Source organism: Spermophilus citellus, assembly GCF_964194105.1.
Source record: "Spermophilus citellus genome assembly, chromosome: 4".
In the NCBI taxonomy this organism is placed as follows: Eukaryota; Metazoa; Chordata; class Mammalia; order Rodentia; family Sciuridae; genus Spermophilus; species Spermophilus citellus.
Window position 1 is genome coordinate 16,970,784 of NC_138185.1, and position 19,722 is coordinate 16,990,505.

General features: G+C 39.4%; 1 protein-coding gene across 9 annotated transcripts in view; it reads left to right on the forward strand.

Annotated features, from left to right (window-relative positions):
* The window catches only part of PTPRT (protein tyrosine phosphatase receptor type T), a gene marked incomplete at both ends in the record, with an annotated part of 1,075,443 nt that overhangs the window by 852,734 nt on the left and 202,987 nt on the right, over positions 1-19,722 (forward strand). For all 9 annotated transcript variants that reach the window (XM_081292389.1, XM_081292384.1, XM_081292383.1 and 6 more), the window contains one exon: positions 13,881-13,917. In XM_081292389.1, the coding sequence (XP_081148515.1) occupies positions 13,881-13,917 (37 nt within the window). The remainder of the gene's footprint in view (positions 1-13,880; positions 13,918-19,722) is intronic.

Genomic DNA, 19,722 nt, shown 5'->3' on the forward strand with positions numbered 1-19,722 from the left:
ACATAATCTCCTTTAGTGTCATTCACTTTTCAGCATATGGCAGCATTCCATGCTTCTCTGTGGTCCAGCAATCCTTCATTGTGTATATATGCCACATTTTCTTTATCCACTCATTTACTGAGGGACACCTAGGATGAATCTGTAACTTAGCTATTGTGACTAGTACTACCATAAACATGGTCATGCAGAGATTTCTTTGAAATTCTGATTCCGTTTCCTTTGGGATGTATACCCAGAAGCTAGATCTTATGGTAGAGCGAGCTTTAGTTTTTTGAGAACCTTCCATATTCTGCACAGTTGCTCTATCTACTAAGTTACATTCCCACCAACAGAATTCCTTTTGCTCCACATCCTTACCAGGGTTTTGTTGTTAGCATTCTTTGTTTTGGTTTTTATTGGTACATTACAGTTATACATAGAAGTGGACTTCACTAGGCTATATTTGTGTTGATTTTTAAAATACCTACATTTCTGTCACTGAGTTACATCCCCAGCCCTGTTAAATAACACAAATTGATGGACCTCATTCCCCAGTACATTCCCATACTTTCCCCCTCATCTGCTCACTCTATTCTACTGACCTGCCTTCTATTATTACTATTTTAATTGGTACATTGCATATAAAGGCAGGATTCACTAGTATAATTGTACCTAGACACAGCATCATTTGGTAGATTTCATACCCCAGTTCTTACCCATGCTGCCCCCTTGTCCCCCGAAAACCCCTTCCTTTTTTTCCTTGGTCTTCCTTCTGTTTTCATGAGATCCTCCCCCAACTGTTTTTTTAATACCTACAACTTCCTATTTGGGGTGAGTCAAATTTATATTTTTATTTAATTTTTTAATTTGTTCTAATTAGTTATACATGACAGTAGAATACATTTTGACACATCATACATAACTGGGAGTATAACTTCTCATTCTTCTGGTTGTACATGATGTAGAATCACACAGGTTGTATAGTCATATATGTACATTGGATAAAAATGTCTGATTCATTCTATTATCCTTACTACCCCCATAGCTCCTCCCCTCCCTTCACTCCCCTCTGTCTAATTCAAAGTACTTCTATTCTTCTCTATCCCCCACCCCCTTGTTGTGAATTAGCATCTACAAATCAGTGAAAACATTTGGCTTTTGGTTTGGGGGGATTGACTTATTTCACTTAGCATGATATTCTCCAGCTCCATCCATTTACTGGCAAATATCATAATTTCACTCTTCTTTAAAGCTGCGTAATATTCCATTCTGTATATGTACCACATTTTCTTTATCCATTCGTCTGTTGAAGGGCATCTAGGTTGGCTCAATAGTTTAGCTATTGTGGATTGAGCTGCTATAAACATTGATGTGGCTGCATCACTGTACTATGCTGATTTTAAGTCCTTTGAATATAAACTGAGGAGTGGGTACCTGGGTCAAATGGTGGTTCATTCCAAGTTTCTGAGGAATCTCCATAATGTTTCCCATAATGGTTGGACCAATTTTCAGTCCCACCAGCAATGTCTTGATACCCAAGTATTTCATTTTTAAGGCTATTGTGAATGGGGTAGTTTTCCTAATTTCTCTTTCCATGGATTCATCACTGATGTATAAGAAGGTGTTTGATTTATGAGTGTTAGTTTTATATCCTGCTATTTTACAGAATTCATTTATTAGTTCTAAAAGTTTTCTGTTGTACTTTTTTGGATTTTCTAAATATAGAATCATGTCATCAGAAAATAGTGATAGTCTGAGCTCTTCTTTTCCTGTTCGTATCCCTTTAATTTCTTTTGTCTGTCTAATTGCTCTGGCTAGAGTTTCCAGGACTATGTTGAATAGAATTGTCTTGTTCCAGTTTTCAGAGGGAATGCTTTCAAAATTTTTCTCCATTTAGAATGATGTTGGCCTTGGATTTAGCATAGAAAGTTTTTACAGTGTTGAGGTGTGTTTCTACTAGCCCTAGTTTTTCTAGTGTTTTGAATATGAAGGTGTGCTGTATTTTGTCAAATGCTTTTTCTGCATCTATTGAGATCATCCCCTTTAAAAAAAACTCATTTGGGCTGGGGTTGTGCCTCAGAGGTAGAGTTCTCACCTAGCATGCATGAGGCCCTGGGTTCAATCCTCAGCACAACATAAAATAAAATAAAGGCATTGTGTCCACATATAAAAATTATTTTAAAAATTCCTTTCTCTTTTTCATATATGAGAGAAAATATTCAACCCTTGATTTTGTGAGTTTGGCTTATTTCACTTAGTATGATGTTCTCCAGTTCCACCCATTTACCAGCAAATGACATAATTTCCTTCTTCTTTAGGGCTGAGTAAAATCTATGGGCACTGGGCTATTTCTTTAATTTGACTATTGTGGATTATGCTACTTTAAACATTGGCATGCATGCACCAACTATAATGTGCTGATTTTAGTTCTTTTGGATATATACAAAGGAGCAGTATGCCTGGGTTTTATGATGGTTCCATTCTTAGACTTTTGAGTAATCTCCATATTGCTAAAGTGATTGTATTCATTTGGAGTCCCACCAACAATGTGCAAGTGTATCTTCTCCATCATACACATCCTTGCAAGAAATTGTCATTTATATTCTTGATAACTATCACTCTGACTGAAGTGATCGGGAATCTCAGCATAGTTATGATTTTTATTTTCCTAATTGCTAAGGATATTGAGCAAATTTTCATATATTTGTTGGCTATTTTTATTTCTTCTCTTGAGAAGTGTCCATTCAGGTCATTCACCCATTTTTAAATTGGATTACTTGTGGTCTTACTGTTAAAGTTTTTGAGATCCTTATATTTTCCAGATTTTAATCCTTTGTTAGGTGAATAATTGGCAAATATTTCCTCTCATTCTGTAGGTTCTCTGTTCATGCTGTTGATTGTTTCTTACTTGTGCAGAAGTTTCTCAGTGTGATATGATACCAGTTTTCTATTCTTGCTTTTGCTTCTTGTGTTTTGGGAATCATATCCAAAATATCATTACCTACCTTGATATGTTGAAGGGTTTTGTGTGTTTTCTTCTACTAGTTTCATAGTATCAGACCTTACATTTAAGTCTTTGACCCATGTTGAATTGATTTTTATACAGGATGAGAGGTAGGGATTGAGTTTCAATATTCTGCATATGTGTATACAGTTTTTCCAGTGCCATTTATTGAAGAGACTGTCCCTTTTACCATGTATATTTTTGATGCCTTTATCAAGAATCAGTTGACTTGAGATGCGTTCCTTTAGCTGGGGTCTCTATTCTGTATTGTTGATCTATCTGTCCATTTTTTTTTTTTGCCATTACTGCTGTGGCTCTGTAATGTCTTGAAATAAGGAATTGTGATATCCCCAGCTTTATTTCTTTCATTCAAGATTGCTTTCTCTATTTGGACTCTTTTGTCTTCCATATGAATTTTGGGATTTTCTTCTAGTTCTAGAAAGAATGCCATTGATATTTTGACAGGAATTTCATTGAATCTATAAATCTCTTTGGATAGCATGGACATTTTAACAATATTCATTCTTCCAATCCACGAAGATGGGAGGTTTTACTACATTTTTGTGTCATCTTTAATTTCTTTCATCAGTGTTTTGTGACTTTCATCATAGAGGTCTTTCATTTCTTTGGGTAACTGTTTTCCTAGGTATTTTGTGGGATTTTTGTATCTATTGCAAATGGAGTTGCTTTCATGATTTCTTTATCAGAAAATTAATTACTACTGTATAAAACTGCTACTGGTATTTTTTGGTGTTGATTTTGTATCCTGCAGCTTTATTCTATTTATTTATCAGTTCTAATAGTCCTTTGGTGGATTCTTGAGATTTTTCTCTATAAAGAATTGTATTATCTATAAACATGGATAAATTGACTATCTCCTTTCCTACTTGTTAATGCTTTTTTTCCAAAGCAGTGTATTTTTTCTTTTTTTCACATATTTATTGGTGCATTTTAATTGCACCTAATTGTATTTTTATTTATTTTTTCTCTTGTATAATTTTTCTGGCTAAAATTTTCAGCACAATATTGAATAATAGAGGTGAGAGCAGGCACCCTTGTCTTGTTGTAGATCTTAGAGGAAACACTTTTAGCTTTTCCCTGCTCTGAATGATGTCAGCTGTTTGTCATACATAGCCTTAATTTTGTTGAGGTATGATCCTTCTATGCCTAATTAGTTCAGGGCTTTTATTACAAAGGGATGTTGAATTTTATCAGATGCCTTTTCTACATCTATTGAAATGATCATATGATTTTATACTCCATTTTGTTTTTGTGATGCATTATATTTATCGATGTGCATATGTTGAATCATTATTGGATCCCTGTGATATGTTCACCTTGATCATGGTGAATTTTCTTTTTGATGTGTTGTTGGATTCTATTTGCTGGTATTTTGAGAATTTTTGCATATATATTCATTAAGAATGTTCATCAATATTTTTCTTTTTTTGTTGTGTCCTTATATAGGAGATCATCCAGACAAGAACTTAATAAAGAAACATTAGCATGAAGTTATAATATAGGTTGAATAGACCTAACATAAGTGTATGATTATTTCATCCAGCAGCTACAGAATATACATGTTTTTATCAGCATATGGAAAATTCCCTAGAATAGACCATCTATTAGGCCACAAAACAAGTCTTGACATTTTAAAAAATTTTTCAATCGTATCCTATATCATTTCTGACAGTGGAATAAAACTGGAAATAAACAACAAAAGAAACTTACAAATTTTACAAATACATGAAGAATACACAACATACTTTTGAACAAGTATCGCTTTATTGAACAAATCAAAAGGAAAATTTAAAAATTTCTCAAAACAAGTGAAAATGGGAACATAGCATACTCAAACTTCTGGGATATGGCAAGCCATTACTAAGAGGGAATTTTATAAGAATAAGCACCATTAGTTAAAAAAAAAACAAGAAAGACGTCTGATAAATGAACTGACAGTGCATCTCAAGGACCAATGAAAATAAAACAAACCAAACCCAAGGTTAGCAGAAGGAAAGAAACAACAAAGATCAAAGCAGAAATAAATGAAATAGACTTGAAAAAAAAAGTACAGAAGATCAGTGAAACAAGTTGGTATTTTGAAAAAAAAAAGGAAAAAAATGTCCATAAACTCTTAGCAACACTAACCAAGAGAAAAGGAGAGAGAAGACCCAAATAAATAAAATAAAGATGAAACAGGAGACATTAACCCCAAACCATAGAAATACAAAGGATCTTTAGGAACTATTATGAACAACATAACACTAACAAATTAGAAAACCTGGAAGAAACTAATACACTTCTGAACACATATAACCTACCAAAATGGAACCCAAAGGTGGAAAGTGGGGGTACATGAATTACCAAACATAGGTAAAGAGATTGAATCAGTAACTTAAAAGTATTTTAAAGTTTCCCAACAGGTCCAGGACTAGATGGTTTCACTGATGAATTTTACCAGTTTTTAAAGATCTAACACCAACTCTTCTCAGACTATTCCAAAAGAATTGAAAGGTAGAGAGTCATTCCAAACTGGTTCTATAAGGTCAGAATTACACGACACCCATCCTTTTGTTGAAGTTCTCTAAGTCATATCTATTTTGGATGAAGTTTATCTTTTATAAGTTCCTAAAAAAAAATAACTCCTAGAGTTTTCTTCAAGTACAGAATTACTGAATTCATTCCTCATAACTACAGTTATTTCCTGTGTTTTTGAATATTGGAGGCAATTTTTGTGTATCTTTGTTATTTGAAAAATGCAAAGCTATCTATGTTTCAAGTTTTCTTAGAACTTCTTGAAAATGCTTCTCCATTGTTTGCTTTGTGTATTGTGCTTGAGAAGTCTCATGATAGTCTAATTCCCTTGTCCGTATGAATTATGTGACACTTTTGCTTAGAGGCCCCAAGAAATTTAATAGTTTTGCTAGGCTATGTCCTGGATTTGACCTTTTCCAGTCCATTTCCCTCAGGACTCTACATATTGGTTCAGTAAATAGGCTCAGGGCTGTTACCTCCAGTATTTTTTCTTGGATTATTGTTGTAGATCTCTACCTATACAATTGTCCTGCCTTCTCAATGATTTCATATATATATATATATATATATATATATATATATATATATATATATATAATCTTCTTTGTCTGACTTTTAAACCACTTTTCAGTGGTCCTTATTATTTTTTTTCTTTATCTTATTTTCATTGGCTTGCTGTCTTTCTCTGTTTATTCAGTGCTCCCATTAAATTGTTCCTTTGTAATTTATCTTCATTTCGGATTGTAGTGTTTTTCTTTCATTTCTCTTCCAAAGTGAATCAACTCTTTATTTTTTCCTGATTTTTTAAAAATACATTTCAGTTTTAAACTTTTGCATTTCTAAATAAAATTCTTTCAAGATAGTTAATTCCACTTGAGTATTTGTGTTGCTTCTGTTTTCTTCCTTTTCATGATTATGTTCCTGGAGGGTGGGGGGGGTCTCTTTTCACCATGTGTGATGCCTTGACTTTTATTTATTTTTTTATACAATAGCTATATTAGGCTCCTCTCGTGTTTTAATTTTGTAGATTTAAGTTAGCTTACAAGATTCCCAGTTCAAAATCATTCTGTCTGTTCTGACGGGGTTATGAAGTGCAATGTTTTTTAATAGGTGGCTTTTTTGTAGCAGGGTGGGGGTGGGTGTAAATTCTGACTCCCTGTTGTTCTTTGTTCTCCTTTGGCATCCTAAAATCCGCCCCCCCCCCCATTACTCTTTTCCCTTCAGCATCCAGTCTCCTGAAGTTACTTCTTCTTTTTGCCTTCTTTGTACCCAATAGCAATACCTATTGAAGTTTGATACCTTGGGTTAAGGTGCCTAGAGATCTTTTTTCCTCCCTTTGATCAACCAGGATTTACATTTTTCACACATTCACACGTGGTGTAGATGTTGTCTTTCTGGAGCACATTCTAACTCAGTCATATGCCCTCTACTAGCTTCCCTTTTCTTTCTTCCAAATGGCGTTTCCATATATGCTCTCCACAAAGGCTTATATTGAGAACTTTAAAGATATTTCATTCATAATTGGCTCTTATATTTTTACCAACAAGGACTCTGAAGTTTTGAGATTTCTCTGTGTATGGTTTATGCTGAGGTTGTAGATTTCATATTATTAGCCTGTTTATTTTTTTATTGCTTTCCTGTGCTGTTTTTGAAGAATATGTGGGAAGGTTTGATGTTAGACACTTCTCTCTTCCATCTTGAATTTCTGACTGTTCAGAGTCCTGTGTCAAGTCAAAACAGAATTTCTCTATAACGAAAGTGGCTTAGCTTCTTTTCCAAAATAGAATGTGCCTTCTTGCAGCCCTAGGAAGCAGGAAAAATGGGAAAGGGGTGCTTTCCTACAGATAACCACAGAAAAGAAGTCCACTTGCTTAAAGGTTACTTTGTATTTTAGCCTGGCTTACCATCTGTATAATCTTGGAAAATGTCATTTAATTTTGTCCCATGAGAAATAAAAATATGAGCATGGTGATATTCACCTCACACCCTTGTTTATAAGTATGGAAAAACCTAAAATATGCAGGTCAGATACTTTTTGAAAAAAGGACCCTCTTCTTTATTTTATTTCCTTGGTTCTTTTTCCAGGGAATGGGACATGATAAGTGAGTGGATCTCACGACAGAAACACTGTGGGGACCCTTGCAATGCAGAAAAGTCAAGGGCAGACAGGCTGGAGGAATTGTAGGCAGAGACCCCAGTCGGAAGCCCAGACTGATGCATAGGCATGAGGCAAGGCATCGAGTGGGAGGGCTCCGGGGTCAAACATCCCACAGGTAGTGAGAGGCTGGGGCAGATCAGTGTGGTCATTCTCCTGTTCAAATCTCCACCCTCCTTTGCTAGACTACCCACCACCCTCTTCCTATCAGTTAGGTTTTTTTTATTCTAAATGTATTCTGTATACAATAGCCTCTATGTCTTAAAAACAGAAATCTTAAATTTGTTTCCCTGCCTATTTAAATGACTCTTAAAATGGCCTCTCTTTCCTCTTAAAATATAGACCAAAATACTATAGTAGAAAAGACTCCACCAGGTTTGTATCTCTAGCTTCCTCTCACATCATGGCCCGAGTAATTCATTACAGTTAGAGCCTTACCAGACTTCTTTATGTCTTCCACAAACCATGCATTTTCCTACTTCCAGGCCTTTGCACAAATGTTTCTGAGTCTGGGACAAGCTTCCCTGACACTTCATATGTCTGACTCCTGCTGCTCTCCCAGGTGGCAGATTAAATGGTCTTCCTTAAAGCCCTGGACTGCCCCCCTCCACACCATCTTCTCTATATGCACAGAGCACTCAGCTCTTCTCCCTTTCTATTGCTTATTGCAACTTGTAATTAGATATTTATTTGTGAGAATATTCCTCTAATGTTTGTCCTGTGAGGACAGGGACCATTCTATTTTGCTCATTCTTATAACCCTAGTACTCATCACAATGCCCAGCACATGATGATAGTTCAATAACTATCTTCAATGGCTGACTGGATTATAATGAAAAAGGATCAGGTAGGCTATTAGGGTTCTCAAGTCTTAGGGAAAGATTTAAGTCATGAGCAAAAAGTAACTGGGAAAACTATAGAAGGTCCCCAGAGTGAAGGCGAAATGCCATCATATTACCTGGGGAAGCTCAGTCTTAGAGAAGAAAGAGGCACAAATTGGGGTAACTGGGAAGAACTATTTGAAAACTATGGGGTTGAGGGTAAATACTTATCCTATTAAGTGAGGAATCTAATGGGAAAATCAAATGAGAATCACAAGGAACCCAGGGCTTATTGATCAGGTCGGCAGTACAAATTAACCTAACTCCTTCTGGAGATATAGAAACCCTTGAAGCCTTAGACACTCCCATGTGAGCTCTTCATTTGAAGAGTCATCCTATAATTTTAGTATATAGTTGAAGGATGGATTTATGGATAAGTTAGTCTTGGGCCTATCCTAAAATGGAGGTAATCAGTTGGCCCAGGGATAAGGCATTCTTGAAAATAAAGTAGGTACAGCTTTGGTTTTTTTGCTGGGGAAGGGGGCAAGGACTGAACCCCAGGGGCACTTAACCACGGAGCCCTTTTTATTTTTTATTAGTTGCGTAGACCTCATTAAATTGCTGAGGCTGGCTTTGAACTTGCCATCCTCCTGCCGCTGAGTTGCTGGGATTACAGGCTTGCACCCCTGTGCCCAGCTAAGTAAATGTAGCTTTTTAAAACAACTCTATGCATGGAAAAATGTGTTATGGAGTGGTATCAAGAAAACAGAATACTGAAAAAGGAATGTGCCAGTAGCTGGGACCAGATTCAACACTGAAGCACAACTTTACAATGGCCTGCCTCTCTACCGAGAGTACCTTCTCTACCCCTTACTCTGTCATTTGATTGATGAGGAACCTGATCCACAGAGGGGGATGGTGACTTGCTCAGTGCTGCACAGCACTGGCAGAGGCTTGAGTAGAAGCAGCAAGACTCAACAGAAGCACAAGAGTAATAGACATTCTGTTCTACTCCCAGTTGATGGATACCTGTGTGCAGATTTTCAACTCTGGAGCAAGAAGTGAAACAGGAGTGAGGTTGAAATGGGAAGGAAATGAAACTGGATTGCACTGTATCATAGTCTTAGAAGTAGGCATAGTTCAAGAACAACAGAAAACACACCAATTTTTCCCCTTTACCCAAAGCCTTATATAATCAGAGCACAAAGAAAGGATGCATTTCCTGCTTGTTGATCTGATTGGGGACTTTGGACATATGCACGCCAGCCAGACCTCCTTGTTGACAGAATTCAGAATGTCCAAGCTTATCTCCGATTTGCTTGCTGACAACTCAGTTACCCAGAAGGTCAAGAGAGGGACTCAGGGCTTTGTTATTCTGTGCCTAATTCTAACCAACAGAGACAGATCGCTTCTGGAATTAAAGTTGCCAGGAACACAGGAGAAAGTGGCCATGTCAGTCTCATGTTCAGAGTCAGGAGGACTTTAGCCTAATCAGACACGTGCTCTAGATTATAGAAAAACAGGCTCTGAACAGTGTGGAGTAGAAAGGGTGGTGTGAGTACTGTCTGTGCCTGAAACTCTGGAAAGGAGGATGATTCTAAGGAGCATTAGCAACTTCTCACAAATAATATGATGAGCAGGAGAGGAAGGAGGAGAGCCCGTTACAGGTACCCCAGGTTCCCTTCAGTGTGGCTACGTTTTAGAGAACATTCCCACAGGGGGGAGGTTAATGTTCACTTTTTGGGGAGGAAATGACTAGAAGGGACCTGAAGGAGACTTTTGAGATGTTGGTTGTGTTGGGTGTTTTGTCCAGGGTGCTGGTCATAGGTGTGGGTTTACTTGGTGGGAAATTTGTCAATCTGTATTTAAGATTAGTATAATTGTCTTGTCTATATATAAGTTATACTTCAAATTGACAGTGCAGAAATCATTAAGATTTAGTATATTTCCTTCAGAATTTCTTTTTTAAGTGCTGAGATTTACATATTAGTTGTAATATAAAATAGTACTTTGCTCTATTCATTTAGTATTTTCTATTAGTATACCATTCCCCGTTATCACAGGGCACAGCCCAGCTTCATAATATTCCATTGTGCCAGGCACGGTGGCACATGTCTTTGATCCCAGATATTCAGGAGGCTGAGGCAAGGAGGATCACAAGTTCAAAGCCAGCTTTGGCAACTTAGTGAGATCCTTTCTCAAAATTTAAAAAAAAAAAATGTGTAAACGGGACTTGGGATATAACTCAGTGGTAGAGCTCTCTTAGTTCAATCCTCAATAACATTAAAAAATAATTTAAAAACTATAATGATCCCTTGTATAGATAGACCAAAGTTTCCTTTATCATGCCCCTATGGTTATAGGGGCATATAAGAACAGTAGAACCAACATTTTGGACTAGAAATCCTTGTCTACATTCAAGGTTATTTGCTTGAGAATATGTTGGTGTAGAGAGATTAGATGGAAGCTCTTTGAAGTTAAGGTACATGTAATTGACTCTGTATTCAGGGGTGCAGAATATAGAGAGGTGACTTAAGAGGCCTGAGCATTTGTGGATTTGGGTATCTAGGAAGTTCCTGGAACCCGTCCCTCTTGGATACCAAGGATGGCTATATTGACAAATTACTCCAATGGTCTTGACCTCATCAAACATTTGCTCACCACTATATTCAACAATCCTGCACAGAACTGGCAAGTTTCCTGATATCAGATGCAAAACCTCCTTCTCTTCCACTGAGGTGAAATGGGAGAGTTTTCTGATTCATCTCTAGCCTCTCCACACCTCTCCGCACCTCTGTGCAGTTTCTTAGAGATGGTCTCTGTGATGATGCTCCACTGTTTGCAGGCCTTCAGTTCTCTGGGGTTTCTTTAGCCAAAGCTGAGAATTGAACAGCAATGGGAGTTGAAGAACCTTGCTCTTTCTCCAAACATGAAAACAAAGTAACTCACTTGCTTACTTTGATCATTGCCTGTAAGTTTTAATCCATTTATGCCTTATGCTTTTTGGATATCACACTGAGAAGTTCCACTTCATTTTTCTAACTTCTTTCAGTCATTTTATTTCTTTTATTTTAAAAAAGATTTTTCTTGAAGTAAAAAAGGGTTGATATTTAATATGAACATCTCATACTTCATATGTTTGAACCATAGCTTGTCATATTTTTTTGAGATTTCTGATTTTTCTCTTTTATAAAATGAAACAATTACTTGTTTTAAAAGGGTAATTTTCATCATGATTAAAAGGAAGAAAAGAAACACTTGATCCAAAGAACAAGTCGTGCCAACCAACCTAGCCTTCTTTAAGAGTGTTCCTAAGCCGCTGGATTAGGGAAATGAAAAAGACAGAGTACCTGCATCTGAAATGAATTTGACCCTCTTCTTAAGATATTATTGTGGAAAAATACAGGGCATAAGCAATTGAGCTATTGAGGAGATATGATTGCATAAGCAATCAGATATTTGGTATCTAGTTTGTTCAAAGATTCTGAATGTCAACAGGGATGAAGGATTTCAGTATGTGCCACAAAGTTCTACCATTGGCATTTTTGAGGTTACTACTTATATTATTGATCTGGATAAAAATTAGAAAAACATTTCCTCAAATTTGTAGGGGGTAGAGAATATGATGATAGGCTATAAGAATCAGATCAATGAAGATGGAACTCAATGATGGTAAATATGATTCTGTACTTGGGTTAGGATGTTGTCGGCTATATTTCTAGAAGCCCAGTACAAGTAAGGGAAACCGTGATAGAGCAGGCAATCCTATGGTGACAAGACCACTCATCGACTGATGCTCCCTGTTCTAGTCACTGCATGTTGAGAGGGACAAAGTAGAAGATCTCTCAGCATGAGTAGCTAGGAGAGTTCAAAAGATGAAACTCTTATGTTATGAGGTTTGCTGAGAAGAATGTTAAAGAACCTGAGAACCAGCTTTCGGTATCCAGACATGCTTCATGTATAAGGAAGGACTGACTTTCTGTGCAGTCAGAGGAACTGGGATTGAGACCATTGGGAACAAGTATGGGACACCATTTCTCACAGTCAGAGGTATACCTAGGTAGAATAGATTCTGATTTGCATGTTACCATTTCTTCTCTACTTCTGGGTACATGGAAGATTCTATCTCCCCACCTCACTGAAATGCAGCACAGCCATGTGACTGGTTCTAACCAGTTAAGCTTGAGTAGAAATGAGAGTGTCACTTCTGTCCCAAAGCATTTGATTGTCAGAGCTTGATTCTTCAGCGCTCTTTCCCCTGGGATCACAATGGAGGCACCAACCTAACCTTGGTTTCTGGGTGATTATAATGATTAGAGAATCCCCAACCCCAACCTTCAGACCCAAACACACACCTACATCAGACATGTAGTTTGAGTAGAAAAGAAACCTTGCTGTTTCCAGCTATTGAAGTCTGTGGGTTTTGTTACTGCAGCATAACATTTTCTAGCCTGATTAATACAAGTGCCTCCAAGACATAGCGGTTTCTTCTGAGTGGTGGGCAGAATAATAAGCACTGGATTCTTGAGAAATTAATGATTTAAAGCCTTACCAAAAGTTATCGATTTGGATAAATTTTTTTTGCATTTTTTGCTTTTATTTTCATTGTCACATTGCATTCATACAGCTGTTGGGGTTATAATTTAGTCAACTGGAACGTTCAACTGGTTCCTGGGCCTCTTAGGAAATGAATCCCAGTAAACTAAGTTGACTCTCTGCCTGAGCACACTTTTCTGTAACTCCATGGCACACCCAGTAACACCACAGATTTATGGATCCTGTTCATTTGGGGAACAGCCAACAATAACTAGGTAGTTCACCCCAAAGAGATTCTATAGCCACACAAACACTCAGGCAATGTTATTTATGACAGCTGTGAGGTCCACCAGAGAGCTCAGGGCCAAAGTGACTTTCTGAACATGAACTCTGTAGTTTTATTCTTACATGTTTCATATAGCTGGGGCTCTTTCAAACTATCCCTTCAAATCTGTGCACTTAGATATACTGTTGCCTATAACAAGGTTTCCCAAGGAGTCCCTGGCTCCAGTTGCTAATTCATGCACTTAAACAAAGAACACCACACACCACAACATGCCCACTAAGTATAGTTAAAGATTTCAGGTTCTGGGAAGTATGTGAAATGTAGTTCTGTCTGGGGAAGCAAACAGCACAGCATATGTTCCAAGCCTGAAAAGAAATAAAAAGATGGAATTAAAAGGTGATCCCAATGAGAAAAATAAATGGAAAGGACAAATTTTAAATTATAATTAAAAATGCATATGCATGCATATGTATATGTACAAATAGATATGTATATTTTTCTTTATATAACAATCTTATATAACCAACAACCAATTAACTGGTGCCTCATTCTTGTTGTTCACAGGAGACCAAAATCAACTGTGTTCGTCTGGCTACAAAAGGTATGTTGGTGTGTCCTTGTCTGTCTTTAGCAATGCAAGTGTCTCTCCCTCTAGCCACAAAGGGAAAGTTTAGGCAACATTGCCCCTCCCAAAAGAAAGGAAAGAAGAAAAGTTCTTTTCATTGGGTCATTGCACTAGACCATACATCCTAAGTATATTTTAGTAGAATTGTTCCTACAGCAAAAAACTCAAAACATATGTACTGAATAGATGGATGGATGGATGGATGGATGGATGGATGGATGGATGGATCAACAGATGGACTGGTACATTATTCAGTGAATATAAATCATCTCAGATATTCTTCTGCTCTACATCTTCATTGTATTTGGGTCTATGTTTATGTGGGTGTTTTACTTTAAACTTGTCAATTAGCCCCATCTCTTGGGTTTTGTACTGTGTTCAATTGGTATATGGCTTTCAAATATGAGGTGATTAGTGTTGGTGCCTTTAATAATGAGAAAACAAACACTGCATTGTTATGTAGTTGGCATTTTCAACACTTATCCCCCAAAATGAAGACAGCATTGTTCAGGCTCATCACTTTTGTTTTCCTAATTATAATTGAATTGCCTGGCTCCTTCAATTGGTACATGTTTCTGTTTATTACTCTTTTTAAAAAACAAAATCAATGAATGGTTTACTATCATTTAACCTATTACAAGGTTGAATGGTTAGAAATCAGGTTTATCTTTTTTCTATGGAATTGATATTTTTAACAGCAGCTCACCCCCACCACCCTACTCACATACCAGAACTGGATTCTGTTCCTTGCATTTACTCACAGCATACAGAGCTTCATAGATTATTCATAAGGATATAATAATTACAAATATAAATAGACATATAATCATAGAAGTAAAACTGTAGACAAGGGCAGTGACTCGCATGTCTGCGTCTGTGTATGTGGATGTGTATACATGTATGCACACGTACAGAGGCAAACACGTGGGAGGCAGTGACAGACAGTGGAGAGGAAGAGAGAAAATACCACACAGCTCTTTGACACAGCGTGCACCAAGACCCATCATTTAACATTCAAGAAAGTTAACTCAATACATAGGCACCCGAGGGAAGAGGCAGGAGGATGGGGAAGACGGAAATACTAAGGCTGACTGTGCAAAGAAGTCGTCCTGATTTTACATAAGTCATAGCGATGGGCATGGCCCTAACTTCTCTCTCTCTCTCAGAAATACAGTTATTAGATGGAAAGAGATAAAATACTCTTTGTGAGGCAAGGAGTGTTGATGACCTGCAGAAAAGGTGTCACAAATCACAGGCTTCAGCAGACTTTTCCTCTGAAGAAAACAGATAATGTGGAAGGAAGAACACCATCAATTGGGCCGGGGCTCTGGAGGCAGCTGGGAGTCTGCACCAGGCCCCTAAAAGTGAGGCCGGAAGGGCAGAAACTGAAGCCCTCTCCTCCATGATGATACCTGTGGCTCTCCAGTAGCTTTTGACCTGTAGACAAGGGCGGGGTTGCTGTGACATCTCTGCTCTCCAGGGGAGTCTAAGGATATCCTCTGAGACCTAGGCCTTCCTAAATGGTATCTCACTGGGAACACGTGACCTGTCAAGCAATGAAAGTTTTAGAACCACCATCCTCAGAGGCATCGAGGCCCACCATGGTGGCATCTCCAGAGTCACACTGCTCTACTGTGGGGAGTTTCATGCTCATTTAAAGACCTAGAGCAGAAAATCCCTCTACCTCTCTTTAGCACAAGTTTCTCCTCTTGTTTGACCTCCAGCTTTCGGTCTTCCTTCAGTGGAATGTGTGTCAGGCAACGCATGAGTTTCTAGAAGGACAAGGTATATAAATGGGCGTGAGTGCCCAGCTGGTCAAACCCAGGCAGGGTGCCGAGGGGTCAGAGCACTGGGAACTCCAAGCACCCACATTCTAGTTTTCTAGTTCAGGAAGAGTCAACACTTGTGCCCAAGGAAACGGGGGCTCCCGTAGCACTTGGGAATAGGCAGACAGCCAGATAATGCTGAGTGCCAATTTACCATTATTCAGGGAGTTGACCCTCTGAACACTGCATCAGATAAGAAGGATACTCAGGGAACGCAGAGATAAGACAAAGAGAAAGACACTTGTGTTTGGTCAGCGTCTATTCCACGCCAGTCTCTGTGCCTGGAGCAGCTAGGGTCGATTGAAGACATATGCCTTTCCCACAAGGAGTTTGAATGAAGGTCCTAAAGCTAGGAATCAATATTTGACCCATCTCACCCATTTCTGACTATCTGGATTAAATTTCTTCTTGGAAGTCTTGTTGAAAGCAATATTCTTTTTAGCAGTGGAAAATATGATACTGGAAGTCCTGCAGATTTTGGCCACATGCGAAGTCCCAGAGATGGGTCATCAGTCTCTTCTACCTCCCTGTCACCATGGTGCCTTTCTCATGGGTCTGCTGGCAGGCATCCAGCCCCTGGAGTGTGATCACATTCCAGTGCTCTGGTCACGAGGCAACTTGCTACTGTCCTATCTCTGACCCTAGACAGTCCAGCCAGTATCTGTGGCCAGTTTTGTGGATCTCATACAACCAGAGAGTTTCCACCTGGAACAGGCACAAGAACTTATTCAGGATGGTTCCAACATGACCCCATCCCAGTGCCTCTGATATGAGATCCAAGCCTGGCTCCAGTACATGGCTCTGACCCTTCCCTTTCTGTAATGTCACTATTACTCACCCACTCTCCATTTAGTGCTGCCCGGTTTGGATGGTTGCAAAGCAAGGAACCTTTATTAGCTTCCTGTGGCTACTTTGATAAATCCTATAAACTGGATGACTTAAACAACAAAAATGTAGTGTCTCACAGTTCCGGAGGTCACAAGTCTGAAATCAAGGTGTCCAGAGGATTGGTTCCTTCCGAGGGCTGTGAGAAAGAATCTGTTCCCTTCATTTCTCTTAGCCGCTGATGATTGGTGGTGATCCTTGGCATTCCTTGGTTTGTATAAGTGTCATCCAGTTCTCTGCCTTATCTCCACAAGGCATTCTGTCTATGTTCATGTCTGTGTCCAAATTTACCCTCTTTATAGGGATACCAATCATCTTGGATTAGGGGTCCACCCCACTCCAGTATGGCTTCCCTTTAGCTTAACTAATGACATCTGTAAAACCTACTAAATCAGGTCATATTATAAAGTACCAGGAATTAGGGCTTCAACATAAAAATTTAGGAGTGTGGGGAGCAAGGGAGTACAACATTCAATGCATAACAGGACCTGTGCAGATAGGGGCCATGTCCCCGTGGTTCCCAGTGAATCTTCATAGTGGGATTCCAATAGGTGTTAAGGGTGTGCAAGGATCAGGAACAGCACTCACCAGAAGGGACTCCAGAGGTAGGCTGAGGCTCTGTTTGATTCTTGCTCTTAAAATAAATTGCTGGAGGCTATCTCAGGCTGGGGAACTGCATGATCCATGGAAGCAGCTCTGAGCTGGGGGCAGACATGGTGGCCCAACACACTGGATGCTGGGTGTGTGGTAGCAGGACCATCCTTAGATCTCATGTAGGGGTGAGGTGTTAGGTACTGACACAGTCACAGTCCTGGGCAAGGGAAGGGCCAGGACCCCTGGGGAGGCACCGGCACGGCCTGATGAGAAGAACTCTGAAGAGGACAAATTAATCTCACCAATCACTAATTCCTCAATCAGATTTGCCAGAACAGGACATTTCTGGCACAAAGCTGACACACACACACACACACACACACACACACACACACAAATACTTGCTGAATGAATAAACCCGTTTGGAATCAGCATCTTTCTGCAGCTAGGCTGGGAGACACGAGACACGAGGGGCTCACTCAATCTCCCTGAAACTTGGCCACAGTGTATCTGCAGTGATCTTCATCTATCCGTTCACAGAACATTTTGAACATACCTTCTGTCATTGGTATGCTAAAAACCCACTCTCTGTAGAATAAGAGTCCTGATTTGTCCATCCTTGGGATGCAAATACCTGCACTAGATCCATTTTCAAGTGCCCAGTGATGGAACAACTGGCTTGCCAAAAACTCCCGAGTGTTTAACAATTGGCTCTAGCCAACTGAGTGAGCTGGCATCAGCCAGTCTCAGTCTGCAAAGGCCTCTACCACCTACTTTGTTACAGGGATGGGATCAAATGGCATAGCATACATGACAGTGTTTTGTCAACAGCAAAGTGTTTGGGGAAAAAAATGGTTGTCATTATTATTGATGACTGTTATTTCCTTCAGATTGTAAACTCACCATTGAACATCTTTAAGCTGGGCACCATGACGGGAACTGGGTATTTCTTGGTGAACCAGTATACTACCTGTCCTCAAGGAAGTCCCAGTCTAGCGTGGAAACAGACATGCAGTGAATACTGGTAACAAATAAAGGTGGAGTCATGATGGTGACTGGTGCCTCCAATGGGAACTGAGGTAGTCATGGTGCCAAAGTCCCAGGAAATAATGACAGCCGTGTGTTCCCAGGCCATGATCTATGTCCCTGCTCCTCTGAGACTGCTGTAATATAGAAGGCTTCGTACCTCCTTGGCCATCAGTGGCCTTTCTCAACTAACATGGGAAACCACTTAGTATCCAAAACAAGATGGGTTTTGGGAAACCAACTGTCTGAGGTTCTCACACTGAGAGGAACACAGCCCTGGCCCAAGGCTCACATAAAGAGACAGGTCCCTGTATTTATAGAGGATATATTGGGTGGATCCTTGTTCCCTCAGAAGGGAAGTATTTATTTATGGAGCCAGATCAGAACCTCACAGGGAACATCAAGCTATGGCACTATGGTGTGGTGGTTTGACATTTGCTGGTAGCAGGGTTAATCTGGGATTAGGACGGGCTCAGATGAAAAGCCTTGGAGACAGTGTTTCTCACCAACGAAGGACTTTGTGGTTACTGATCCAAATTCATTTTCTTCTTGATGTTGTCCCTCAGCCAGGGGTTGGCTACTGTTAACTTTGCAGACTTAGAGGACTGAGAATGGGGGAACAATCACAGTGGGGAGGTGGGGTTTATTAATGAAGAGATAAATACAGTACGATTTGTCTTAAGGACAGGATTCCTAGAAGCAGAGCCTGAGGCAAGGATTAAGGGGCTTATGATATATGAAGGAAAGACTCTCAGAAGTCTGTGAGAGAAGAAAACAGAACAGGGAATGGGAGAGGCTGAGCAAGAATCTGTCTTAGGTAAAGTCAAACAGAGGCTAGGCCTGCAGGAGAGTATCAGTTCTTCCAAAGTTGTCCTGTCTTGAGGCCAGAAGACCAGGATTGGTACTCTTTCCCACGTGGACCAGTCTTTGACACTTCCCCCTCATTTTCCCTTCCATCTACCCGAATCTCTTAGGTGGTTCTAGAGGAAGTGGAATCCTTGCACCTTGGACAAATCTCAGGAGGAAGTCACAGGTGTGAGTCCTTATAGCACAAGGGTACACTGACCTGAAAAGAGAACCAGGTGTGGCTCCAACAGCCTCTGCTCTACCTACCACTGGGCTTTTGGTATATGCCGGATATACTACTACATCCTTGGGGTGAGAAGTAGCAAAATGCTAATAGAATTGCCTCAAATTGGAAAGCAAAAAAGGCACTTCAAGGCCTACTGTAGCCCTGGGAGTCAGTCTACTCAGAGCTGTAGAGAAAAGCCAGCAGCCATGGGTTAAACAAGCATTGTCTTGGTTTAGAAACAAAGCTATTATTCAGACGTTGAAGGGAAGGTAGTGGAAAACCAAGGATCCGAAAAGATCGATTTAAAAGTTAGGTTTTGCTCCTGCAGTTAAAATAAGAACTGTGAGAAAGGGCCAGGGAGAGAGGGCATTTAGAGGC